The sequence below is a fragment of the Geotrypetes seraphini genome, chromosome 4 (genome assembly GCF_902459505.1).
Source record: "Geotrypetes seraphini chromosome 4, aGeoSer1.1, whole genome shotgun sequence".
In the NCBI taxonomy this organism is placed as follows: Eukaryota; Metazoa; Chordata; class Amphibia; order Gymnophiona; family Dermophiidae; genus Geotrypetes; species Geotrypetes seraphini.
Genome location: NC_047087.1, coordinates 108,687,627 through 108,714,969, shown reverse-complemented (window position 1 = coordinate 108,714,969; position 27,343 = coordinate 108,687,627). Strand labels below are relative to the sequence as shown.

Below are 27,343 nucleotides of genomic sequence, written 5' to 3'. Positions count from 1 at the left end.
TGAGTCTGAATCCTTCACAAATGATGTCTAATATCCAGCTGTCCAAGCTTCCCAGAAAGCTGTCAACCTCCTGTCTATCAGTGGAGGTGCGGCTACAAACCTGGTGTTATTGGGCCTTTTTGAAGGCTGCAGCTGGGCAATAATTGGTGGGCTGAGCCCTCCTGGAACTTCCATATCTCTGCCATGAGCCGAAATACGATCTCTGAGCAGAGGAGCCTTCCGAAGGCTGATGAAATCTCTGAGGACCTCAAAAATTACCTGAACCTCTCTAGGTCCGAGATCTACTGACTGGCAAAGACTTATGCTGACAATCCTACACACTGGCCATGAAGAGAATCTTTTGCTGAAGAGAATTTGGCCCTTAAAAGGTAGCCTGCTCAAAGTGGCCTTGGAGGTCAAATCTCCCGCCCACTGCCTAATCCAGAGCATTTTGTGGGCGAAGATTGATTATGCAGAAACCTTGCTCACAACTCTAAAAATGTCATATAAAGCATCTGCCATGTAATCCACCCCAGCAATTAATAACTGGGGGTAAACGTTGTCATCTAATGAAGGAATCTGACGTAATCTGGTATGGAAGTCACATGTGACATAGGAGTCACTGCTGCTGCCTTAAGACCCAAACCCAAAGCCTCAAAATGCCTTTTGAAGACTAAACCCATCCTGTGATCCTGCACTTCCTTTAATATCATTCCCCCTTCACTGGAGAACAAAATCCTCTTGGGTAACTTGAGCTACCAAGGAATCCACCTTAGGCTTGATAAACATCTGCTGAAAGTCAGAAGCCGCTGGATAGCCCTTCCGGGGCTTCCCAATGCTCTGTTAGCATTGTAATAATATAAGATTGCAAGGAAAACAATGTGGTCTGATCCCTAGAACCACTCATGACAGAATACTGATCTTCCAGGGACTGCGAGGGTTCTAGCTTTAGTTCCTGCAATGATTCTGTAATAATCTCTAGCAAATCCGCCAGTTTAAAAAGGCAGCAGCATCCCACTGGGTTCTCCCCCTGATCCAGGGCTGTCACGGTCTCCTGACTGGTGTCTTCCATCTGAGACCCTGAATCCTCCAACATTGAACATAAGAAGCGCCATCTCCGGAACAGACCCTAGGTCCATCAAGTCCGGCGAACCGCACACAAGGTGGCCCCGCCAGGTGTACCCTGGCATAGTTTTAGTCCCCATATCGCTCTAAGCTTCTCGTAAAGAGAAGTGCATCTAGCTTACCCTTACCCATGTCACTTCATGCCACTCATAAGAAGATGTACATCTAACTTACCCTTAAATCCTAGAATGGTGGATTCCGCAATTACCTCTCCTGGGAGAGCATTCCAGGTGTCCACCACTCGTTGCGTGAAGCAGAACTTCCTGATATTTGTCCTGAACTTGTCCCCCCTTAGCTTCAGCCCATGTCCTCTTGTCCGTGCCACATTGGACATTGTAAATAATGTTTTTTCCTGCTATATTTTGTCGATTCCTTTCAGTATTTTGAAAGTCTCAATCATATCCCCTTGCAGTCTCCTTTTCTCAATGGAGAACAACCCCAGTCTCTTAAGTATTTCCTCGTAATCTAGGTTCTCCATACCTTTCACCAGCTTTGTTGCTCGTCTCTGCACCCTCTCTAGCAGTTTTATATCCTTCTTTAGGTACGAAGACCAATCCTGGACGCAGTATTCCAAGTGCGGTCTGACCATCGCTCTATAAAGCAGCATTATAAAACTTTCTCCGATCAGCACTAGCTTGTAAAGTACCTACTGCCTGATCTAGCTTTTCAAACTTCACAAGCTAGTGCTGTTTCCAATATAAAGGATAGTATGATGATACATACTAAATTAGAAAAAAATGGAAAACTCTATCAGGGCTAAAAATCTTCACTTGTTAAATTTCCCAATCACACATTATCTGTCCCCGATGGAGCTCTTGAGAATGTATTTGAAGGAGATATTACATTATACTAAAGTGGAGACTTTTGAGGTTGATAACCTCTATTACATCTCAAGAGACTCCAAGGAAAGGGCAGATGAAGGTGAAATGGATAAAATAGTGTCACCTGATAGTTTGAATGTATCACAGTTTTTGGAGTCATCTAAAGACATAATAGATAAGCGAGCAACTCTTCTCGTAACCTTCAAGACAGAGCTTGAAAAACAAGATATCTTAAAATTATATTTTTTGAAAAAACAAGAGATGTTTTGTGGTCAACGGGTGATAATTTTCCCAATGTCTCCAGACAAACTCAGTTTAAAAGGAAACAGTTCCTTCAGCTAAAGCCTAAGGTTTTGGCAGTTGGAGCTACTTTCTTTTTGAAATTTCCATGCAAATGCCTTATTTCGTATGGGAGTGATAAATATGTGTTTTATGATCCAGTCCAGTTGGAAGATTTTATTAACTTTGTTGAAAGTTTAATTTCTAAGACTGACTTTATTTTTGGAGGATGATGTATAATATATATAAATGCCATTTGCCTGTCCCTAGATCGTAGACAGATAGATTTGATCTTTTATTTTTTAAAATACTGGAGACCAGTGATAATGTGGACTAGGACACGGTTGATTAATTGCCTTATATGTTTTGTTGTTCTTTATATGGAATTTGTATTTTTCTGGTCATTCATGAATATTTGTTATTAAGGCATTGTAACGAATAATCAAATAAAGAATTTTAAAAAATAAATAAATAAATAACTTTCTCCGATCTACTCACGATTCCCTTCTTTATCATGCCTAGAATTCTATTCACATTTTTCACTGCCGCCACACATTGCGCCGATGGCTTCAGTATCCTATCGATTAATACTCCCAGGTCCTTTTCCTGTTCAGTTTTTCCCAGAGTTGCACCTGACATACTATACTGGTGTTCCTTATTTTTTCTGCCTAAGTGCATCACTTTGCATTTTTCCACATTAAACTTCATCTGCCATTTATCTGCCCAATTCTCCATTCGGCTCAAGTCACTCTGGAGTTCCTCACTGTCCTTCGGTGATTCATCTGGGGGGATCAAAGGAATCAACTGAGCCCCATTCTTTTCCGAATGGACCTCTGGATCATGCACTTAACACTGTGAAGGGGAAACTACGCTCTTTGAGGGTACAACCTCGCTTGCACAAGCCCTGGCATGCTCTTAGATGGTGCTGACTAGTGCTGCCTAGTTCAGGGAAAAAATTTTCAATTTGATTCAATTTGGCCTACTGAATAGATTTTTCGATTCAATTTGCTTTTCCGGCCCAATTGGGCATTATTTTTTTCAAATATCCTGGCATGTTTATTTTGTATCAAATTAATATATAAATACCACTTTTCATAGAGAGTACATCCAGAATACTTCTATTCATTATATCTTATAGCTAATACACTCAGGAAAAGGCCTCAGAATTGGAGCCTACGCACAGTCCTATCACAGACTGAACCATCAGCGTAGTGTTTTCTACTCCTTGCTCCAGTCATCGGCCAGAAAAACCTGAGATTATGTTTTAATACTTTTCAAATGATTTTTAATAGTTTTTAAATAATTTAAATAGTTTTAAATAGTAGACTTTTTAACTTTTTTAAAAAAGTTTTTAAAAAAGTTAAAAAGTCTACTATTTAAATTATTTAAAAACTATTTAAAAATTATTAAAAATCATTTGAAAAGTATTAAAACAATCTCAGGTTTTTCTGGCCGATGACTGGAACAAGGAGCAGAAAACACTACGCTGATGGTTCAGTCTGTGATAGGACTGTGTGTAGGCTCCAATTCTGAGGACTTTTCCTGAGTGTATTAGCTATAAGATATTATGAATAGAGGTATTCTGGATGCACTTTCTATGAAAAGTGGTATTTATATATTAATTTGGTAGAATAACTCTTGAGCCACTTTGGGTGACAATATCTTTTATGTTTATTTTGTAGTCTTTCCACCCATCCCACTCTCCTTTTCCCTCGCCAACCCCATACCGGTGCTGTGGTGTAAACAAAAACAAACAAAAAATATTTTTCCTCTCTTTATTAGGTCCTATCTCATGTTCGCTGGCTAACACCAACCCTGGCAGGATACACATTTCAAATCTGACATATTATAGTCACATAATAGAAAAGCAATGTTACTTACCGTAACAGTTGTTATCCAGGGACAGCAGGCAGCTATTCTCACTAGTGGGTGATGTCATCAGACAGAGCCCCGGTACGGACGTCTCACAAGCACGTGTTGCTTGTAGAAACTTAAAGTTTCTAGATGCCCGCACCGCGCATGCGCCGGTGCCTTCCTACCCGGAGATCCGGGCGTGTCTCCTCAGTTCAGGTAGCTAGCCTGAGAAGCCAACCCAGGGGAGGTGGGTGGGACGTGAGAATAGCTGCCTGCTGTCCCTGGATAACAACTGTTACGGTAAGTAACATTGCTTTATCCCAGGACAAGCAGGCAGGTATTCTCACTAGTGGGTGACCTCCAAGCTAACCTCAGTGGGATGGAGGGGGAGTTGGCGACTTAAGAGAATAAATTTTTCAATACTGTTTGGCCAAACTGTCCATCCCGTCTGGAGAGGGTATCCAGACAATAATGTGAGGTGAATGTGTGAACCGAGGACCAGGTGGCAGCCTTGCAAATTTCCTCGATTGGTGTTGATCTGAGGAATGCTACTGAGGCTGCCATTGCTCTGACCTTATGGGCTGTGACCTTACAAGGAAGTGATAATCCAGCCTGGGCATAGCAGAAAGAGATACAAGCCGCCATCCAATTAGAGATGGTGCGCTTTGATACGGGTCTTCCCAACTTGTTAGGATCGAAGGAGACAAAAAGTTGAGGAGTGGTTCTGTGTGGCTTGGTGCGATCCAGGTAGAAAGCCAAGGCACGTTTGCAGTCTAGAGTGTGAAGGGCCGATTCTCCGTGGTGAGAATGAGGCTTAGGGAAGAATACTGGAAGTACAATGGATTGGTTGAGATGAAATTCGGAGACCACCTTAGGCAGGAATTTCGGGTGAGTGCGGAGGACCACCTTGTCATGGTGGAATACTGTGAATGGTGGGTCCGCCATCAATGCCTGGAGTTCGCTGACTCTGCGAGCGGACGTAAGGGCTACAAGGAAAAGCACTTTCCAGGTGAGATACTTCAGAGGGGCCCTGTTGAGTGGTTCAAACGGGGGCTTCATGAGGTGGGAAAGGACTACATTGAGGTCCCAAACTACTGGGGGTGGTTTGAGAGGAGGGTTAACATGGAAGAGTCCTTTCATAAATCTGGCGACCACCGGATGGGCCGAGAGGGGTTTCCCTTGTAGAGGCTGGTGGAACGCCGCAATAGCGCTCAGGTGGACTCGTATGGATGTGGACTTGAGCCCAGATTGAGATAGGTGTAGGAGATAGTCCAGCACGGAGGATAAGGAAGCTCGCTGAGGTTCCTTTGACTTAGAAACGCACCATGAGGAGAATCTGGTCCATTTCTGGGAGTAGCATTGTCGAGTGGCGGGCTTCCTGGAAGCTTCCAAGACCTCCCTCACTTCTTGTGAGAATTGGTGAGGGGTTACGTTGAGAGGAACCAAGCTGTCAGGTGGAGAGACTGCAGGTTGGGATGAAGTAGTGATCCTTGATGTTGAGTAAGTAGTGAAGGAAACACTGGAAGTGGTACTGGTTCCCTGCTGCTGAGTTGAAGTAGGAGGGAGAACCAAGGTTGTCTGGGCCACCGAGGAGCTATTAGAATCATGGTGGCCTGTTCGAGTTTCAGCTTGACCAGAGTCTTCTGGATCAGCGGGAATGGTGGGAACGCATATAGAAATCGTTTCCCCCAGTTCAGTAGAAAAGCATCTGCCTCGAGGCGATGAGGAGTGTAGATCCTGGAGCAAAACTGAGGCAGTTTGGCGTTGTGGGGAGCCGCAAAGAGGTCTATCTGAGGCGTCCCCCATTGCGTGAAGATTTGGTGAAGGGGGTTGGAATGGAGAGTCCATTCGTGCGGTTGTAGCAGACGGCTTAGTTTGTCTGCTAAGACGTTGTTCTCCCCCTGGATGTATACTGCTCTGAGTAGGGCGTTGTGGCGCACCGCCCAGTCCCAGACTCGTAGAGCTTCCTGGCAAAGGAGGGCCGAGCCCGTGCCTCCTTGCTTGTTGATATAATACATGGCGGCCTGATTGTCTGTGCGAATGAGGATTACCATGTCGTGGAGTCGGTGTTGGAAAGCTTGGAGCGCATTGAAGATGGCTCTGAGTTCCAATAGATTGATTTGGTGTAGTCTTTCCGCACTGGTCCAGAATCCTTGGGTGCGGAGACCCTCCAGGTGGGCCCCCCATGCGTAATTCGACGAATCGGTTGTGAGAACTTTCTGATGGGGGGGAGAGTGCATCAGCAAACCTCTGGATAGATTCGAAGAGGTCATCCACCAAAGTAGAGACTGCCGAAGAGCAGGTGTGACTACGATGCGTTTGGACAGTGGATCGGATGTCTGATTCCACTGTGATGCCAGGGTCCACTGGGGGATCCTGAGGTGGAGTCTGGCAAAGGGTGTCACGTGTACTGTGGAGGCCATATGACCCAGGAGCACCATCAGTTGTCTCGCCGGTAGGGTTTGGCGAGTAGCCACCGACTGGCAGAGATGAAGAAGAGACTCCATGCGTTGCCGGGGCAGGAATGCTCGGAGTCGGGTGGTGTCCAGGACCGCTCCGATGAAGGGGAGGGACTGGGTGGGTTGTAGATGAGACTTGGAGAAGTTGATCTCGAAGCCCAAATTCTGGAGGAAGTAGGTTGTAGCCAAGGCCGCCGAAGTGACCTCTGGGGCTGACGGGGCCTTGATGAGCCAGTCGTCGAGGTATGGAAACACCTGTAGACCCCTGTCCCGGAGTGCTGCGGCCACTACCACCAGGCACTTTGTGAAGACTCTGGGGGACGAAGATAGGCCGAATGGTAGCACTCGATACTGTAGGTGCAGATTTCCCACCCGAAATCTGAGGAACTTTCGGGAGGCCGGGTGAATGGGGATGTGAGTGTAGGCCTCCTTGAGATCCAGGGAGCATAACCAGTCGTTCTGCTCGAGGAGGGGGTATAGAGAAGCCAAAGTCAACATGCGGAACTTCTCTTTGACCAGGAACTTGTTGAGGGCCCGAAGGTCTAAAATGGGTCGCAGGTCGCCCGTTTTCTTCGGGACGAGGAAGTACCGGGAGTAAAACCCTCGGTTCAATTGGTCTGACGGGACCGGCTCGACAGCCCGAAGCTGAAGTAAGGTTTGGACTTCCTGAAGAAGAAGGGCGGTCTGCGTCGAGCTTGAAGGATACTCTCTTGGAGGATGGTCCGGGGGGACCCGGTGGAATTGAAGAGAGTATCCTTCTCTTATGATGGAGAGGACCCATAGGTCCGTGGTTATGGCCTCCCATCGGTGGTAAAAAAGATGGAGGCGGCCCCCTATGGGAGAGGCCGAGGTTATGCTCCCGGGAGGGGCGTCAAAAGGGCTGGGGGGCCTTAGGTACAGCCGGTGGCTGAAGTTTTTGCTGAGACTTCTGGGGAGGTTGTCTCTTCGCAGGCTGTCTCGCAGCAGGCGTTTGTCTGGGCATGTAACGCCGCTGGTAAATCAGGGGTGGCCTGGAAGGTCGAGACTGTTGAGGTTTGGGTTTGGGCCGTAGGATGGATTGAAAGGATTTTTCATGATCCGACAGCTTCTTGGTAACAGTTTCGATAGACTCATCGAACAGGTCAGCTCCAGCGCATGGTACGTTGGCGAGTCTGTCCTGTAGGTTGGGATCCATATCGATAGTACGGAGCCATGCCAGGCGACGCATGGCTACCGCGCTTGCGGCGGCGCGTGCCGAGAGTTCGAATGCATCGAAGGAGGATTGCATCAGCTGGAGGCGTAATTGGGAGAGGGAGGCTACCACTTCCTCGAACTCGAATCGAGCTTGGTTGTCTATGAACGGAGTGAACTTGCGGAGCACCGGCAAGAAGAACTCCAGATAGGAAGAGAAAAAGAAGTTGTAGTTTAGCACCCGTGACGCCATCATGGAGTTTTGGTAGAATTTTCTACCAAATTTGTCCATCGTTCTCCCCTCTCGGCCCGGCGGTACAGAGGCGTAGACCTGGGAGGGATGAGAGCGTTTAAGGGAGGACTCGACCAGTAGGGATTGGTGGGAGAGTTGAGGGCCCTCGAACCCTTTATGGTGCACGATGCGGTATCGAGCATCGAGTTTGCTGGGGATCGCCGGTATGGAATACGGCGTTTCGAAGCACTGCATGAAGGTCTGGTCCAGTAATTTATGCAAGGGGAGCCGAAGCGACTCCGTTGGAGGGTTAGGTAAATGCATGGTGTCCAGATACTCTTTGGAGTATCTGGAGCCCGTGTCAAGGGTCACATCCAGATCATCCGCCATTTGTCGGAGGAATGATGAGAAGGACAATTGTTCCGCCAGCGTCGGTCTGTGGGACGGGCTGGAGGAGGATGAGGCCTCCAGGTCCGTGGACATCGGGGAGTGACAAGGAGAATCGGGCACCGGTGTCTCCTCGTACTCCGGGCCCCTCGGAGGGGACACCTCTGATGAGGAGTATCCCCTACGTTGCAGTTTTTTCTGCGGTGACACCTCCGAATGGCGTGAGGAGTGCCAGGATGAGTGTCTCGATCGGTGCCCGTCTCGGTGGCGGGACGGGGATCGGGATCGTCTGTGCATCGCATGGTCTCCCGAGGCCCCCAAGTGGATAGGGCTGGAAGCGGTGGATCGTAACTGGGTTTGCGATGCGGGTTCTTGCGATGCTACCCAAGTCTGGTAAGGAGTACGGAAGAACTCTTCCTGACTATGCCCAGGGCTTCGAGTATCGATCGGAGGTCTGGTCCCATGTTGGCGCGGAGGCGTAATGGGTTCTAATGGCGGCATATCGGTAAGCGAGGCTTGCCGCGTGGGCATCGCCGCCCTCCCCCGTTCGTCCTCGTCGGTTGTCGAGGTCGAACGGTGTGGGGGAGGGGGAGGGGGCGGACCGCCCCTTTGGATCGGTACCGGGAGGTCACCCTGTATGGCAGCGATGAGCCCGGGTCCGATGGTCTGCATGAGCTCAACGAATTGAGCTTCCAGCACGGACCGTAGCGAAGCCGATAAGGAGGGATCCGCACCGAAAGGGGGTCCTCCTGCACGGACATCGCGCTCCTTCGAGGCCGAGTGCTTCTGCTTAGTAGCTTTCGGCACTTTGATGACCATTGGTGGCACTGTGGAAGGAAGAGGTACCTGAACCGAGGAGACCAGGGCAGGCACCGACGTCGAGCTCATGGATGGTGTCGGGGCGAGCGATGCCGGTTTCACCACGCTCGATGCAGGAGGGGTCGATGCCGGTTTTGCCCGAACCGGGGAGGTATCGGATGAAGTGGAGGCTGAGGGATCCTTAGCTGCGTCCATCTTGAACATCGATTCCCACAATAGGCAACGCCGCTTGAATGAGCGTGCCGTAAGGGTAGAGCAAGGCCTGCACGATTTCGGAATGTGGTCAGGGCCCAAACACTGCAAACAGCGCCAGTGAGGGTCCGTGAGTGAAATCGCGCGTTGGCACTTGCTGCACTTTTTAAACCCGGTGATTGGCCGGGACATAGGCCGGAAAATCTCCGCCGCGAGGTCGAAGCCAGTGGGCCTGAGCCACGTGGCCGGCCCGTTCGACCCGCCGGAGGAAATAATCTTCTTTTTTTTTTTTTTTTTTTACCGAAAAGAAAAGAACTGTTAACTGTAATTAAAAGAAAGCGAAAACGCGGACAAGGAAGGCAAATTTAACTGAATTCAGCTAGCGCATGATGAAGTTGAACTTCTCAGCTCCGCGGAAAAGAAAGAACTGAGGAGACACGCCCGGATCTCCGGGTAGGAAGGCACCGGCGCATGCGCGGTGCGGGCATCTAGAAACTTTAAGTTTCTACAAGCAACACGTGCTTGTGAGACGTCCGTACCGGGGCTCTGTCTGATGACATCACCCACTAGTGAGAATACCTGCCTGCTTGTCCTGGGATAAATAAAATTATTTTTTTTTCTACCTTCCACTGCCATATCCAACATTTGTTTCTTTCCCAATGTCTACCATGTCTCTCCCTGCCTTGTGTCCTGGGTCAAACCTCTCTATTCCCCTCCATGCAGTCTCTTTCCCTTCCTCCCCTCTATTGCACTGGTCAACAAAAAAAAAGTTTTCCTTTGCTGCGGAGAACTTAAGAAGTGTTCTTAGTTAATTTAATGATACTGATTTCAGATCTGTAATTGAAATTCAACTAGCATGTCAGGTTTCTGAGATACACATTACTAATTTTTTAGATAGTTTGTCATATCAGCACAATATTATGAATATGAACTGTGTCCCACCAAACTTGCATTTAGGAGTTTACTCTGAAAACAAACATGAAGACAATAAGAAGACTTGTTTCTTACACCTCTCTTAACTCACACTAAAGTGATGTCAACATGTTCAGATATGTTTGAGGCACTTGCTTTTACGCTTGTACTGTACATTTGTCTCTCTTTTCAAGAACCAACAATAATCTCCCATCATACTGGGATTGAACGTTCCCCGATATCTGCTTTCCATCACCTTGATATCTTGATGAAATCTTTCCTCATGCTCATCGCTGACATCACCAAGAAGTCCAGGTGAGAATGTAAGAAGTGCATTTTAAGTGACATTCTGGCACCCATTAGCTGATATGCTGTCAGCATGTTCTCCACAAGCTCAGCATAAAGCAGTTACCGTAACAGGTGTTATACAGGGACAGCAGGCAGATATTCTCACACGTGGGTGACAATCCATGGAGCCCTGATGTGGACTGCTGCAAAAGCGCTTTTGCTTTAAGAACTTTAGAAAGTTTGCGACTGACTGCACTGCACATGCACGAGTGCCTTCCCGCCCAACATAGGCACACGTTTCCTCAGTTCAGATAGCCAGCTAAGAAGCCAACCAGAAGCCTGCTTTCCCAGAATAACACCTGTTAAGGTAAGTAACAGTGCTTTATCCCAGGACAAGCAGGCAGCATATTCTCACATGTGGGTGACCTCCAAGCTAACCAGAATGGGATGATGGGAGTGCTGGCATTCAGGGAAATACATTTTGTAATACTGCTTGGCCAAAGTTGCCATCCCTCCTGGAATAGGAGATCATACAGTAATATAAGGTGAATGTATGAACCAAGGACCAAGTGGCAGCTTTGCAGATTTCATGAATACAGATAGATCTAAGGAAAGCTACTGAAGCTGCCATAGCTCTAATTTTATGGGCTGTGACTCGACAGCTCAGCAATTGTGTGTCAAAACGAGATGCAAGCAGCCAACCAGTTGGAAATTGTCCTTTTGGAAACTGGATGCCCCAACTTGTTTGCATCAAAGGAGACAAAAAGTTGTGGAGAAGATCGTGTGGTTTAGTCCTTTGCAAATAGTAAGCCAATGCACGTTTGCAGTCCAGAGTATGAAGAGCTGTTTCCCCAGGATGAGAATGAGGCTTGGGAAAGAAAACTGGGAGAATTGATTAGTTGAAATGAAATTCTGCAACAACTTTGGGTAAGAATTTTGGATGGGTGCGGCATACCACCTTATCATGATGGAATACTGTAAACGGTGGGTCCACTATCAAAGCTTGCAGTTCACCGACTCTGCGAGCAGACGTGAGAGAGATGAGGAAGACTATCTTCCAAGTGAGATGTTTAAGATGAGCTGTAGACATTGGTTCAAATAGAGGCTTCATTAATGTAGCAAGTACAACACTGAGATCCCAACCACTGGAGGCAGTTTGATAGGTGGTTTGACACTGAAAAGTCCTTTCATAAATCTGGAAACCACGGGATGAGCAGAGAGAGGTTTCCCATCTAATGGCTGATGAAAAGCAGCAATTGCACTAGGATGGACTCTGGTGATGAAGATTGCACCAAGCAGAAAACCTAGTCCATTTCTGGGTACAACATTGTCTGGTGGCAGGTTTTCTGGAAGCATCCAAAATGTCTGACAGATTGAGAAAACTGAAGATTTGAAGCTAAGGCAAAAGGAACCAGGCTGTCAGAGGTAGAGACTGCCAGTTGAGATGAAGAAGAGAACCGTGACTGTGTAAGCAGAGACGGAAATATTGGTAGAAGAGGTTCTCTGCTACTGAGTTGAAGTAGAAAGGAGAACCAAGGTTGTCTGGGCCACTGAGGAGCTATCAGAATCATTTTGAGCTTGACAAGTGTCTTGAGAATAAGTGGAAAAGGAGGGGACGCATGGAGGAATTTGTTTGTTCACTCCAGGAGAAAAGCATCTGCCTCTGGGCAATGTGGAGAGTAGAGTCTGGAACAGAACTAGAGCAGTTTGTTGTTGTGAGGAAACTCTAAAAGGTCTATTTGAGGCCCCATTGAGAAAAACTTTGATGAAGAGTCGGTGAATTGAGCGTCTATTCATGAGGCTGGAGAATGCAGCTTAATTTGTCTGCTAGTGAAATTTCTCTCCTTGAATATAAACAGCTCTCAGAAAAATGTTGTGAGGGATTGCTCAATTCAAAATTTTCTGAGCTTCCTGACAAAGAAGAGGAGATCCTATTCCTCCTTGCTTGTTCACGTAGTACATGGCTACTTGATTGTCTGTTCGAACGAGTATAACTTAATTTTGAAGAAGATGCTGAAAAGTCTTGAGCATTGAAGATCGCTCTGAGTTCCAACAGATTTATTTGATGACGACGATCTGTGGCGGACCTATGTCCCAGAGTATGGAGACCATCTAGGTGAGCCCCCTCCAAGAGTAGGTCGAGGAATCTGTTGTGAGAACCTTCTGGTGAGAGGGCGTTTGGGAACAGCAAATCTCTGGAAAGATTGGAAGAGAGCATCCACTAGCAAAGAGATTGACGAAGAGAAGATGTTACTGTAATATGCTGGGAAAGCAGATCGAGAAGCCAGCGTCCACTGAGGAATTCTTAGGTGAAGTCTGGCAAAAGGAGTCAAGTGAACTGTAGAGGCCATGTGACCAAAACGAACCATGAGAGTGAAGGAAGGATGAAGAAAAATTAAAGTTTTTCGCGAGCGGGAAGGCAAAACAGAACCGCCAAACGTTCTAACATGACTTCGCAGTTCCGCAGAAAACAGAGAACTGAGGAGACACACGCCTACGTTGGGCAGGAAGGCACTCGCGCATGCGCAGTATGGTCAGCCACAAACTTTCTAAAGTTCTTAAAGCAAAAGCGCTTTTGCAGCTGATCGCATCAGGGCTCCATAGATGACATCACTCACATGTGAGAATATGCTGCCTGCTTGTCCTGGGATAATTCTCTGATCTGTGATTGCCAAGAAAATTCTTAACAACCAGCACGAATACTTCCCATGCTGCTGATTCAGCTGGGTTCAGCTTCTGTTTGACCACATCAAGGATCACTTTTATTTATTTGTTCATTTTTATAGCCTGTCCTCCCCAGAAGCTCAGAACGGGTTACAATAAGATATAATAAAAATTAGGTACTTGGAAGTTCCCTAACTATCCCGAAGGCTCACAATCTAACTAAAGTACCTGAGAAAACAATTACAGTGGTACCTTGATTTACGAGTATAATTCGTTCCAGAAGCATGCTCGTAAACCAAAATACTCGTATATCAAAGCGAGTTTCCCCATAGGAAATAATGGAAACTCACTTTGATACGTTCCCTCCCCCCGAGGCCAGCGGTACTGCTCTATCCCCCCCCCTCTCTCCGAGAACCGGCATTGCTCCCCCCGAAGGCCCCCATCCACGATCTAGCACCCTCCCCCCGCCACGATCCGGCACACCCCCCCCTGCCATGACCTTAAGTCCCCCAGACCCACCTGAACCCGCTTCTTACTTTCATCTCTGCCTCGGCACGTCCTGTGCGTTGGTGCCGGTGCCCAAAGATCGGCCTCCTCTTCTGTGCTGGGCCTTGAGCATCTGCGCATGCTCAAGGCCTGCGAGTTCACGCTCTCTCCGAGATTCTTGGAGATCTCGGAGAGAACGTGAACTCGCAGGCCTTGAGCATGCGCAGATGCTCAAGGCCCAGCACAGAAGAGGAGGCCGATCTTCGGGCACCGGCACCAAAGCACAGGACATGCCGATGCCAGTGCTGAGGCCCAGATGAAAGAAAGAAGCGGGTTCGGGTGGGTCTGGGGGACTTCAGGTCGCGGCGGGAGGGGTGCCGATTCACGGGGGGGGGGCACTCGTAAATCGAAGCACGCTCAGTTTCCGAGGCGCCGATTTTGCAAATGTTTTGCTCGTCTTGCAAAACACTCGCAAACCAGTGCACTCGTAAACCAAGGTACCACTGTATTAAATAATAAAGATATAATAATTCAAATAATAAAAATAAAATCCATTAAACATATTCAGATAGGAAAGATAGAGATAAAGACAAGAGATGTACATCCCAACAAGTATTCAGTGAGTAAAATTAAATTAAAATTAGAATTAAAAAATAAAATATGATGGCATAGAAATCTAGCTATACTTTCAGTGACGAAACCCATGCGATACCTGGGAATATATTTAAGTACAAACCCCAGAGAGTTGTATAAAAGTAATGTTCTCAAACACCTGGAGGCGATCCAGCAATTGTGTGTCATATGGAAGGATCTGCCTTTATCCTTGTGGGGCAGAGTGGAACTAGTTAAAATGATCTCTACCCATTACAAACTATTCTCACTTGTATCACTAAAAAGGATGAGCTCTTTTATTTGGAAAAATCAGGGTTCCAAAATCAGTTATCATAAACTTACTTTGGACAGGTCCTTAGGGGGAATACACTCCCAGATCTATGTCTATACAACACAGCAGCATTAATGTGCATTATAAGCGGTTAGAGGATAAGGGGAGGGATGAATGGAGAATCTTAGAATGGAGAATCTGGGCATTTGGAAGTTGTATATGTGGAAAGCATTGAAGTATGTATGACATAGGGGGACAGGATCATAAAAGTTAAAAAATGTTATGGCATTTCATGGATCTTTTTCCTTCTTGGCTAAAGACAACAGGTTTATTTAAATCTCTCAGAGATTACCTCCTGAGTGAAATTTGACGTATGTTATTAGGGATCTTCTACCTACCATACTCTGCAAGGTTACATAGTTCAAAATGCATGTATCGTATAAGTTTGTCAGAGATGGAGGATATTTCCTATACTGTCATTTATGTAAAGTTCTAATAAAAATATAATTAAAAAAAAAAAAAGAATGATGTTAAGAGGTGATATGCTCAGAAGTAATCTAAGGAAATACTTTTTTTACAGAAAGGGTGGTAGACACGTGGAACAGTCTCCCAGTAAAGGTGGTAGAAACAAAGACTGTATCTGAATTCAAGAAATTGTGGGAGAGGCACATGGGATCTCTTCAGGAGAGGAAGAGATAGTGGATGAGCAGGCTGGATTGGCTATTTGGCCCTTATCTGCCGTCATGTTTCTCTGTTTCACTCCAATGCATGTGCCACAAGCCCTGACGCATCACTGCCAAGCAACTAGCCTCATTTACTCACTTACCTGCCCAATCTGTACATGGGTATCTTCAAATCAAGTGTACATAGGACCCCATCAACTCTTTCATGTGTCGCAGATTCACCTCTTCAATCTTCATGGCTTTCGGGTCTAATAAAAACACCTTCTTTGGATTTTGGCTACACTTTTTTAGAAACCAAACCTACTTCTTAGGTGCTGAGACGCATCACTTCTGTCCATCGCCTTGTCAAAATTTTTCAGCAGACCCAGTTTTATGTGAAGTGCTGGAAGATAGATTTTCTCATGATGTACTAACAGCAGGTTCTTCACATTTTATCTGCCAAAATAATGCTTGTATGCACGTTGAAGTCTGCTGGACAGATTCTTTCGCTGATCTTGTGAAGTAAATTGTCCGCAGACAAAACAGAAATTATCAAGATGGTTAACATAACCTTGTCTGTTCATAATTATAACATCTTAGTCAAAAACAAACAAAATATAAAAATTCACAGGGAGAAAAAGCAGCACAATCACTTTCAAATTACTGGTACATGTGATCGATGAGCTGTCCTAAAATGCAATATTGTGTTAAAGAAACAGTAAAATACTGACGTTTCATGTTAGCGTTATTGACAAAATGATATAAATACAAACTGACGCATAACTTAAAAACAAGATGTGATAGATGAAAACTGTTTTCAGATTTAGAGTCAACATGTGGCCCTTAAGGTACAGGTGACAGAACTCCAGTAGCAAAATGCTTGTTGACCAGTATTATGTGCAACATTTCTTTCTCTCTTCTCAAGCACCATCTCTCCCTGCCCTCCACCCTACGTCCAACATTTTTCCCTCTCGCTTTCCCATGCAGTCTCCCTCCCCTCCACCATATGCAGGATTTTGCTCCCTCACCCCTTTCTACCTCTTTGTTTCATCTGTCCTTTCTTCTCTTCCATCCCCCCCCCAACACACACATGTGCAGCATCTTTCCTCCCCGCCCACCCATTCCCCTGTGCAGCAGCACCCCACAGACCCTCCACTGAGACTCGACAAACCTCCGGGCCTCCCAAAGCAGCAGCAGCCAGCCTTGAAGAGGTAGTGTTGTGAACAGGCAAGATACAGTCTTTACCATCTTTAAACCAGCGAGTTCTATTGAGCCGAAATCAACTCCTAAAACCAACCCTCCATTGTGAGACCCGATATACCTCTGGGCCTCCCAAAGCAGCAGCAGTGGTCGGCCTTGAAGAGGTAGTGCTGTGAACAGACTGAATGCAGCCTGCCCTGCCAGGGCTTCCCTCTGCCACATCAGTGACAGTGGGGCAGGCCACAAAACCCGTTCAGAGCACTTGACTCTGCTGACTGGCCACCGTTGCCACTGCTTTAGGAGGCCTGAAGGTACATCAAGTCTCACGGGTGGGGGCATTGGCTGCTGAATTGGTGAATCTAATTTTTTCAAACATATCAATTCACCTTAGTGAATTGGTGATTGGGCAGCATTATTGCTCACTGATCCCTATAATTTAGATTGGTTTCAAACATCAGATTCACAAATCAGGGTTGCCCCCAAGGACCCCTGCAGAGATCTTGCTTCCTCAAGGGTACAGGGGCGTTCGCCTCAATAGCGCTTCACTATTTTCAGGCCTCGTCGATCAGAAAGAACCTGGACAGCTATTTCATACTAGCCATTTTGGGATTCACCGCTACTGGAGCAGATCTCTCAGGAGAACTGATATTCAACACCTCCAAGGCTCTAATAATAAAGGACAGCAACTTCACATTATGAAAAACCCTGACTGCAAAGAGTCATCTACAAAGATATGGAGAAACCTCCCCTTCCTCCAGGTCAAGAAATAATACAAGAAGTGACTCTTCTGCTTGGGAAGGACTCAGAGGGGGAGATTTGGATTTAGCCAGTGCAAGGTGTTCTAGATGCCTTCCCTTGGAAGAAGATTCCAACAGAAAAAGGAGCAACAGTAGCCTGAGCCCTAAGGCCCTGACTGGCCCAGGTACTTAAGACCATTTCTATGGGAGGGGCCTTAGGCTCCTGGGCCAGAGTTTTAGGCCTCTCTAGTGGATCCCAGGATGCAATGGGAAGGAGGCAGCCTACCGGTAGGAGAGAGTGGGCATCCCTCCTGCCAGATTGTCATTTAACAGGTACAGGGTTGTAGGGGGTGTCAGGGGTTCAGGATGGGGTGTTGCGGATTTAGAGGAGACCAACGGCAAGAGGAAGTGGGCATCCCTCCTGCCCTCTTTAAAAGGGGAGGGGGAGTGGAGTCTGGGGTGTTGACATCCAGGTGGCCAAGGCAGGAGGGAGTGTGTTTCCCTCCTGCAGATTTTTTATTTTTTTTAGTTTGCTAGTGTGGGCTGTCATGAAGGGGGATCCTGTCAAAACTTTTTTTTAATGGATCGGTAGCATGGAATTTTGCTACTCCTTGGGTTCTGGCCAGATATAGGGACCTGGATTGGCCACCATGGGAACGGGTTACTGGGCTTGATGGACCATTGGTCTGCCCAGTAAGGCTATTCTTATGTTATGTTCTTATTGTGTGCAACATGCACAACATCCATTAAAAATTAAAAAGCTGCTGTTCATAGTAATCATGATCACCAGGATTCAAGAAAACAGGGTTAAAAATGGTCTTAACTTTCTCCCCCAAAGTAAAGCTTATAAGGAAGTTGGGCCAGCTACCCCCATTTCCCCAAACCATAGCACTGCAGTACAAGAAACCTATATTTTAGTATGCAATCACACTATGAAGATGACATACTCAAACTTATGTAAGGAGAAGGACATGAACACTGCCGTGCTGTCTTGGGGAGGAGGAAATATTAAAAAGAACATAGGAATTGTAATCTTTTTCAGCTCCCATGTTGTCAACAGGCTCTCTGGTTAGCTGTGGTGATATACTTGAAACGGTATTGTCCAAAAACATGGCAGGGTATGAAAGATTTCAACATACAGCCACGTGTATTTTAATGAATAAGAAAGGACTTCAGCAGATGGCAACAGCAGCTCCTATTTTCATTCCACCTACCTGCTAAGCACCAATATCTATCTTATCATTCCCTCTGTAATTCCCCACCTAAATACTGTATATTGATGCACCTTATCATCCAGTTTATCTCTCTCAACTAAATTGTAAGCTCTTTTGAGCAGGGACTGTCTCTTCTGTTTTAATGTACAGCGCTGCACATTTCTAGTAGCACTATAGAAAAGATTAGTAGCATTGTGTGTATACACATATCTGTGAAACCTTTCATCTCTGGAATGGGACAATTCAGCGTGGCCAGTTCATTTCTGAACTTTCACCACTACCATTTCATCACAGAAAGTTTTATTGCAGCAAGGAAGAATGTTGCCTTTAAAATCATGTATAACCCATTTGGACTCATCAGCCTGTCTACTCCCTGTCTACTTTCCGAGTGAAACTTTTCTCCATTTTGCCCAGGAACTTCTTTCTGCTTTTTCATGCAGGGGGAGCATTTCTCTCCACCCCCCACCAGCAGTGAGAATTTTCTATGCTTGCAGCATGGAGAGAGCGATACAGGCCTGGAAAAACAATTAAGGCATCATACAGCCCACTATGCTGAAATGGCTGCAATTAAATAGCCATGGTGAACTATGTACACTGAACCGGCCACGCTGAACTCTCCGCAATTAAAAGGCCGTGGTGAACTAGGTACACTGAATCGGCCACATTGAACTCTCCAAGATGCTAGATCATCCTAGACCTAGATCAACTCAAACCCTTTGCGGGGCCACATTTTGGATTTGTAGGTACTTGGAGGGCCGCAGAAAAAAATAGTTAATGTCTTATTAAAGAAATGACAATTTTGCATGAGGTTAAACTCTATAGTTTATAAAACTTTCCTTTAACAGTTAAAAGGAAAGATATATAAACTATAAAGAGTTTTACCTTATGCAAAATTGTCATTTCTTTAATAAGACATTAACTATTTTTTCTGCGGCCCTCCAAGCAGAGCTGTGGAGTCGGTAGATAAATGTTCCCACTCCGACTCCTCAGTTTTTTGTACTTCAGACTCCAGGTACCCGAAATTTCCTCCTACTCCGACTCCTCGACTCTGATTCCACAGCACTGGTTAATTTTCAGATCGTTAAAATGGAATGTCAAGTTGAGAGAAATGAGCATTTTCGACACCTTCTTTTTGCTTTTAATCAAGGTTCAAAGGCCACAGAAGCTGCTCGCAACATTTGTGCTGTGTATATATAGTGGGTGCTATAGCTGAAAGAATCGCTCGTGATTGGTATGCCAAGTTCAAAAATGGAGTCGGTAGATAAATGTTCCGACTCCGACTCCTCAGTTTTTTGTACTTCTGACTCCGACTCTAGGTACCCGAAATTTCCTCCGACTCCACAGCCCTGCCTCCAAGTACTCTTTTTTTTCTGCAGCACTCACATTTAAAGTTTAATATCTTTTCTTTCTCAAAACTGGCACATTTCAATCACTAAATTGAAAATAAAATCATTTTCCTACCTTTGTTTGGTAATTTCATGAGTCTCTGGTTGCACTTTATTCTTCTGACTGTGCATCCAATATTTCTTCCCTTCTTTCAGCCTCCTGTATGCTTCCTCTCCTCCAGACCTCATTCCCTCCCCCAACTTTTTCTTTCTTTCTCTATGTCTGTCTTTCTCTGATTGTGTCCCATTTTTTGCTTTGTGTCCCCCCTTCTTTCTTTCTTCCTTCCTGCCCTACCCCATGCCACCGCCGCTGGGGAATAGGCTACTGCTGCTGCTGCCGCCATCGGGAACAGGCTGAGATCTCCATGCTTCTCTTCTCCACGGGGCCGACCGCCCGACGTCAATTCTAACGTCGGAAAGGACGTTCCGGGCAGCCAGGCAGCGATTAGCTAGCCAGAACATCCTCTCGACATCAGAATTGACGTCGGGCGGCGAGAGAAGCAGGGAGATCAAAGAGCACAGTGCCGGCCTGTTCCCCGATGGCAGCGGTGAGAAGGGAAGGGAAGCAGGTTGGGCACCACTGCTCTAGACGAGCCACACTCTAGGGAGAACAGTGGAGGGTGGCCAGCTGTGCAGACCTACCCTCCCTCCCCCTTGGTACCTTGCCACTGGAGCAGCAGCGTGTCTGGCCAGCTCGTTCCGTTCAAAGCCGCGGGTGGCAGCTCCTTGCAAGATCCGCGCCTGCGTCTGAAGCCTCTCTGATGTTGTGACGTCAGAGAGGCTTCCGATGCAGGAGTGGATAGCGCAAGGAGCCGCCAACCCACGGCTTTGAATGGAACGAGCCGGCCAGACACGCTGCTGCTCCAAAAGGAAGAGAATGATTCAGTCCAAACCGCGGGTCGCAAATAAAACCTGGAGAGCCACATGTGGCCCGCGTGTTTGAGACCGCTGTCCTAGACCCTTTTATCTCACAGAGTAATATCTCCAAATGGGTTAGTTTTGCACTCTTCATGTAGGTGAAGCAAATACGCAAGACTTGTCAGTCCTCCAACTCATGCATTGTTTGCTTGAAAAAGATACATAAAGAAAACTAAAAAAAGGTGAAAAGACCTCAGAACTTCAGTGATATCCATACAGCATTATAAAAGATACTAGTAATAGCACTCCTTACAATCACACCTCTCAATCCAGTCCAAAACTTTACTATTTCACTATAGCACACTTAGATTTTCCTTTTGTCTTCACTTTGTATACACCATTCACTGTTTCAACCTGTAATGCTCGAAAAAGATATCCCTGGTGTTCATAAACTGTATGTGCAGCCTTCAAGGTGGTGCAATGCATAACATATTCAATAACTTTTTGCACAATAGCTTTGCCAGCCACGTGCTTTTTTTTCTTAGATCTTACACTGCGTATAATCTTTTTTTTCACACTATAGACAAGCCTACATTTATGAATTGAGAAGAAATATTTAGGATTCGTGTTTTAGGCCAGACTTGCTCGTTCTCGCGTCAGAAACTGTAGGAATGTTTTAAACGGGATAGTATTCATTTTACGTCTAAAAAGCACAAGAACCAACCGAAAAAAACGGAGAAAATGCAAGCGCACGTACAAACCCCACCCCAGAATCTTCCAAGAACCGAACTGTCCAGATACCTAAATTACTCTCGATCCAATGTAAAACTCAATACAAGTTCTTAATTTTATTAAAGATGTTTGCATATAGTGCCTTATAAAAAAAAAAAAAAAAGACAAGGCCGCCAGCAGCACGTGTGAAAACAGAAACACGCGTTCTGGGGCCAGCGCTGAGTGGCTGTGTTTTTAAGGTCGGAATTACTAAACATGAGAGGCGGGGGAATGCAGCGCCATTTCAATAATGGAAACCTCCCCGGATCAGGCATTATTCAAATTAGAAAAGAAAGGGGGAGGCCTAACACCGGCGGCCATGCTGTCCTCAGGTCCGAAGACCTTCCCACTGCAGGCAAACGTTGGATCGGATGCTTGATTTTCCTGCGTCGGCTTTTCTCACCTGGGGAAAAAGAACTCCGGCGACTGAAAGTGGGGGAGGGTCACGTGAAACCCGGGAGGAAGAGTGGAATTCGTGCCGGCCCACGAGCCTTCACGAGCAGACCCACCACTCCCTCCTTGAAGGGAAAAAAAAAGAAACCAAAATCTGGACGACATCTGGATGCCGTCCTAATGGATACACCTACCTGCCTGTTCTATTGATCACCACAAAATATTACAATGAACCTCAACAGCGGTCAGAAATGCTTCCATTTTGGTAGCTATGTCGCCAACATAAGCTATTCCAAGAGGGGTGTAAATTATATGCTCAAAACGACAGAGACTGCATATTACGGCATGAAAATCACTGTTTTTGGCGGTAGAATGGGAAGTCCTCCGCCCGTCTACCCGAATCTCTCCTCAAAATTAAAATCGGATCCTAGCTGGTTGAATGTAAACTTTTAAGTAATAAACGCCTAAGACTTTTAAGTGTCACTAATGCCCCAACCCAGCTCATAGATCAATGGAGTTCTAAGTCACTAAAATCTGAATCAAACTTGTTACAATATAATTTTTATCATCTTATTCATTTTAGCTCATGATAGTTTTGTTGTATTTAAAGCAGTAAAACATATATTTTAGTTTAAAAGGAGTGCATCGTTTCCTGAATCGTCAATCCTAAACTGTTTGCTAGTTTTATCTTTTTTATCTGTGAACGGTTCTTGTCCAGGACATAAGCAGTATACCAAACAAATGTTTTCAGAACAACTGTCACTTGACCTCCCCAGTTTTTTCCTGTATAGATTAACTGCCTTTTCATGAAGAAATTCATCCAAAGTAGTTTACAATTCATTGAATAGTAATCAAGTACTCATGAGTATTTATTTCCCCATCTGTCCCGTCAGGCTCACAATCTTAACTGGTACCTGGGGCAATGGAGTGTTAAGTGACCTGCCCAGAGTCACAAAGAGCAAGCTGCGATCAAACTCTCAACCTCCAGGTGCTGAAGCATTAGTTCTAACCACCAGGCCGCCTCCTAGTGTAACCCTATATTTATTAGAAAAAAAAATCTATAAACAAATAGAATATTCTAAAGATGGATAATTAAGATATAAAATGTTCTCTGACTCAAGTTTAGAAATTCATACCCATATGAAGTCACAGAAATCTGGTGCATCATGGTCTATAAACTGGGGATAAACATCCAATATAAGTTTTAACCATCATTTTTAAAGAAAATATTTTTAAAATGATTGTTTTTAAGGCCATTTCACCTCAATCCCTCTGCTACTCTACTGTTCAACCACTATAATAGATAGCAAATGAGATTTAGCACTTAGGGCTCCTTTTACTAAGGTGCACTAGTGTTTTTAGCGCACGTACAAGATTAGCGCACGCTAGCCAAAAAATTAACACCTGCTTAAAAGGAGGCAGTAGCGGCTAGTGCACACTAAAACCACTAGCGCACCTTTGTAAAAGGAGGTGGTAGAGGCTAGCGCACCTTTGTAAAAGGAGCTCTTGGCACAGGACCCATTTTATTCCTACGAGCCCTAAAGCAGATAATACACACTCATCTTTACTAAAATACCATTTTCTCCATCTTCCATGGACCACCTGAAGCCAAAATTTCTTCATACTCCAATTAACCACAGAAAGATCAAAACAGATATCAAACAAATAAATTTTGAGGCCAACCATGCTTAAGAGCTTACCAGAGCACTCTTTGGCACTCCCAAAATCAGGAAAATCCCTCAATTATAAGTGGGTCGCCTTCACCATAGCTCCCATAATAGTCGTACACCAGTTACCATTGATATGGGAAAAAATTTCCAGAGTTCTAAGCTGCCTTTTTCAGGTCATGTACAGCAAAGGAAAGTTACAAAGATCCATTTCTCCATTTAAGAACTTTACAAAATTTAGTAAATGCTTTCTAAATCAACCCAGTTAACTACCCAGAAAATCTTGACAGTTCTGTTTTCAAACTTGGCAGCAGACAAAAAGCAGTTCAATTAGCATAGCATGTGTCCAATATATAAGCATATATTTTTCTTGTGTACATGAACATACTAATCTTGCATTTTAGCAAATAATAAACCACAGACTTCACACTATAGGAAACAGTTCAATATTCCTTAGAAAGCAAGATTCATACCTATCAAATTATACGCACAAAACTAACTAACCTATGTGGAGGCACTATCCCCACCCCAAAGATAAGTAACCTCTTTCTCCAGCACCTCCAAACAAGAGTAAATAATCCTTCCTACCCAAGGAACCCACTACTTTTTTCTCTCTCTCAATACTAATAAAAAAAAGATACCCTATTTTGGATTATTTCCAAAAGGAATTAACCTCCCCTTTTACTAAGCCATGCTAAAGGTTTCTACCGCAGCCCAGAGCGCTAAATGCTTCCACAGAGCAGCTCCAGGACACAGTAGCGCTCCAGGACACAGTAGAAACCTCTACTGTAGCTTAGGCCCCAAAGAGGGCCTAAATCAGTTATTAAAACAAGAGAAAATTCCTACAAAAATCTAGGAGCTTAATACAACTGGATTTGCTCTTCCAAAATTTGTTTAAAAAAAGTTTTTTCACTGCACAATTTTACCACAACCTGCACGCATTTGGACAGTTCAATGAGCATGATTTTACATTTATATTTTGAAAAGCCCATGTTTTATTTTATACCTAGGGCATCCAACCTGCAGTCTACTGTATTTTATTTTGTGGGGGCTAATTAGCCAACACACAATTTTGAAGCACTGCAGAGCTGTTTGGTGTATATTAAGTCATAATTCCAGAAAAGATACACAGATTTTCATAATTATAAATCATGCTATATGTTACCATAAGCATGTGGTCCAATGTAAAAAATGTATGTGGCTACATACTGTATATATGAATTTCTGATCATGTAGCCCCCTGTTGAAAAGTTTGAATACCCTTGATTTATAGCAAGTGAACACAGATGATTTTCTTACAAAAGATCAATTACACCTGTTTTTTTCTAGCAAATTAATTTCTTCCTTTCTAATACATATCGGTCCTGAAAAAAAGTCTTAGTAGGCTGTCATAATTTTTATTGAACCCACAAAACACAAAGTGGTACAGTATATGCACTTTGGATATTACCATGCTCACCTATTGATATGTCTGACCTCTGTGGGCTCAAAATTTATTCTTTGTACCATGTTTTTATTTGGTCCTTCAAAACCAGCTTCTCTCAAATGTGCCCACTGCCACCACAGATGAATAAGTATTTTAGGCAAAAATTGCTAATGCAGTCCGAAGTCTGCTTTAAAAGGTATTGCAAGCATTTCACATAGCATAAAATGGGGGTTGGTTAGACCTTTAATAAACAGCTTCTAAGATTAAAAAAGATGGGCCTTTTTTAAGTACCACAGCTTAAAATAATTTGTAAAAGGAAATATACAGAATTCTCAGTCTCAAAAGGCAATCAGCTTTGCAAGTCCACAAATTCAAATTATCCTTAGCTGATAAGCTAGGAACATCCTGCAATATATTAAAAGTCTAGGGTCCTTTTACTAAGGCACGCTAGAAACTTTAGTGTGCACTAAACGCTAACGCGTCCATAGACTATAATGGACGTGTTAGCGCGCATTACTAAAAGGACCCTCTAATCTAGCTTAGATAAATATGTCAGATAATGGTCATTAAGTGTAAACTATACTGCAGTAACAGCTCTGTTGCATAGGATATTTATCCGATTGTATTTTTATGCCTGTGTACTGTATTATTTTTTATGATGTTCTCTTATTTTTATAAATTAATAAAATTTCAAGGATAAATAAATAAAAAGGATCAACTCTGTTCTTTATCATAAGTCATTCCAGCCTTCAGCAGCAAGATAGTCATCCAAGAAGTACAGGGAACAAAGTGCCTTCAATGAACACAATTTTGCTCCAGGTAACTCACTTCAACTGTCATTCACCACTGGATGCCCTGAACCTGACCCATTAAGGACTTTCTTCCATACTATACTGGTGACCAAAACCTTTTCATAAAGTCAAGGCTCTATATAGAAATCAAACTCACATCCATTGATACCCAACGAATAAATTGTTGGTTCTTGCCCTCCCTCCTTTCCAGCTCCAAATAAATCTATTGGAACCTGCCATGGCCCAAGAATCCCTCCCCCCCAGTTCTAAAACAGCAACAGTAAACCTGGGAGCAGTTTCTCCCTTTCTTCCCTATGTGGAAATTAACTCACACCTCCTCTACAATAAGCCAGCCTTAGTTCACAGAAGGTCTCCCACCCCCTTTAGCACACACACATTATGCTAAACACCTTTGCCCGGGAGATGAAAATGCAAAATTTTTTATTTTTTTTTAAAGCCCCATAAACACACATAAAATTTAATAAAAACCGCATAAAATTTCAGAGAGCTTAAATAAAACATACAAATCCGCTCCTGAAAGCGCCAGAATAAAAACAAAGCATACACAGAAAAACGACAGCTTCGATCTAAAAGCATTTCACATCATTTCTATTTCTACCCTCTCCCAGGGTCCACGTCGCCCCAGGGACAGTTCCTCATTGTATCCTGGCCGGTAGGGCCGGAGCAGGGGCATGGGGTTGCCACAGACATTAAAGTAAATCCTACCTCCAATCCACTCTTTTTCCCTTTTATTATTATCAATTTTTACAGTATTTTTCCCCATACACATTCTCTTCCCCTCAATCTCTCTCCTTACACATACTGGTTCTGCACTACTTTTTTTTTTTTAATCTGGGGGGAAATGTTGCTCTTAATACTAATTTCTTCATGAATCTCTGCTCTAAGCTTCCCCTTCCTCCGCCGCAGCTTTGCAAAATAATATATGAATATGTAAAATGTCTTTTATTGTCCTGATCCAACAATTATGGCGGTACCGATTGCTCAAAAAATAAAATGGTTTTATAAGAATTATAATGCCCCCACTACCCTGCCCCCCCTTTCTTTTTTTTTAAGCCTCCCCATAGCAGGTTTTTTTTTCGTTATCATTGTTTTATTCCCCCTCTTCTCCTCATTTTTTTTACCTCCATCTACGTTAATTATAATAATCCTGAGTACTAATAAATTATGCTAAGTCGGCAGTGTGTGTATGAATATGAATATGTAAAATGCAGTAATGATTACCTGCTGCTGAACTCTCATCTTGACTCGCTGCTCCTCCGTCCGCCATTTTGAATATTTTAACCAAAATCGGCCAGCCGATAACCCTCCTCCCTACCCTCCCCCTCCCGCGCCTGGCGCAAGCGACCGTACGCATGCTACGCAATACGTACGTTTACCTTTCCACTTCGCTCCGCCGCTCCATTACAACCCGCTCCAGCTTAGCGCATGCGCCATAGCCAAGGGTCGTTGCCCGCTCAGTCCTGTTTTCAAGGGCGCAAGCGCCTAAACCTCCATCGCTCTGGCCTTTGTACTTCACCCTATCAGATTGTGTTCCGCTCGGCGCCTGCGTAGTTTTAAAAAAGGTTTGTTTATGTACTGCTGTTACGAGGCCTGTTCGTGTAGGGGGAGGAGTAAAGCTTGTTTTCAATTTATACGTTTATAGATTTCCGGGTGGGAAGTGGATTTTAT

General features: G+C 44.7%; 1 protein-coding gene across 2 annotated transcripts in view; it reads right to left on the bottom strand.

Annotated features, from left to right (window-relative positions):
* The window catches only part of POU2F1 (POU class 2 homeobox 1), a 488,200-nt gene extending 461,209 nt beyond the window's left edge, over positions 1–26,991 (bottom strand). For both annotated transcript variants that reach the window (XM_033941614.1, XM_033941615.1), the window contains exon 1: positions 26,897–26,991. In XM_033941614.1, coding sequence (XP_033797505.1) covers positions 26,897–26,942 — 46 coding nt within the window. In that variant the 5' untranslated portion in view covers positions 26,943–26,991. The remainder of the gene's footprint in view (positions 1–26,896) is intronic.
* Between the last annotated feature and the right edge of the window lie 352 nt (positions 26,992–27,343).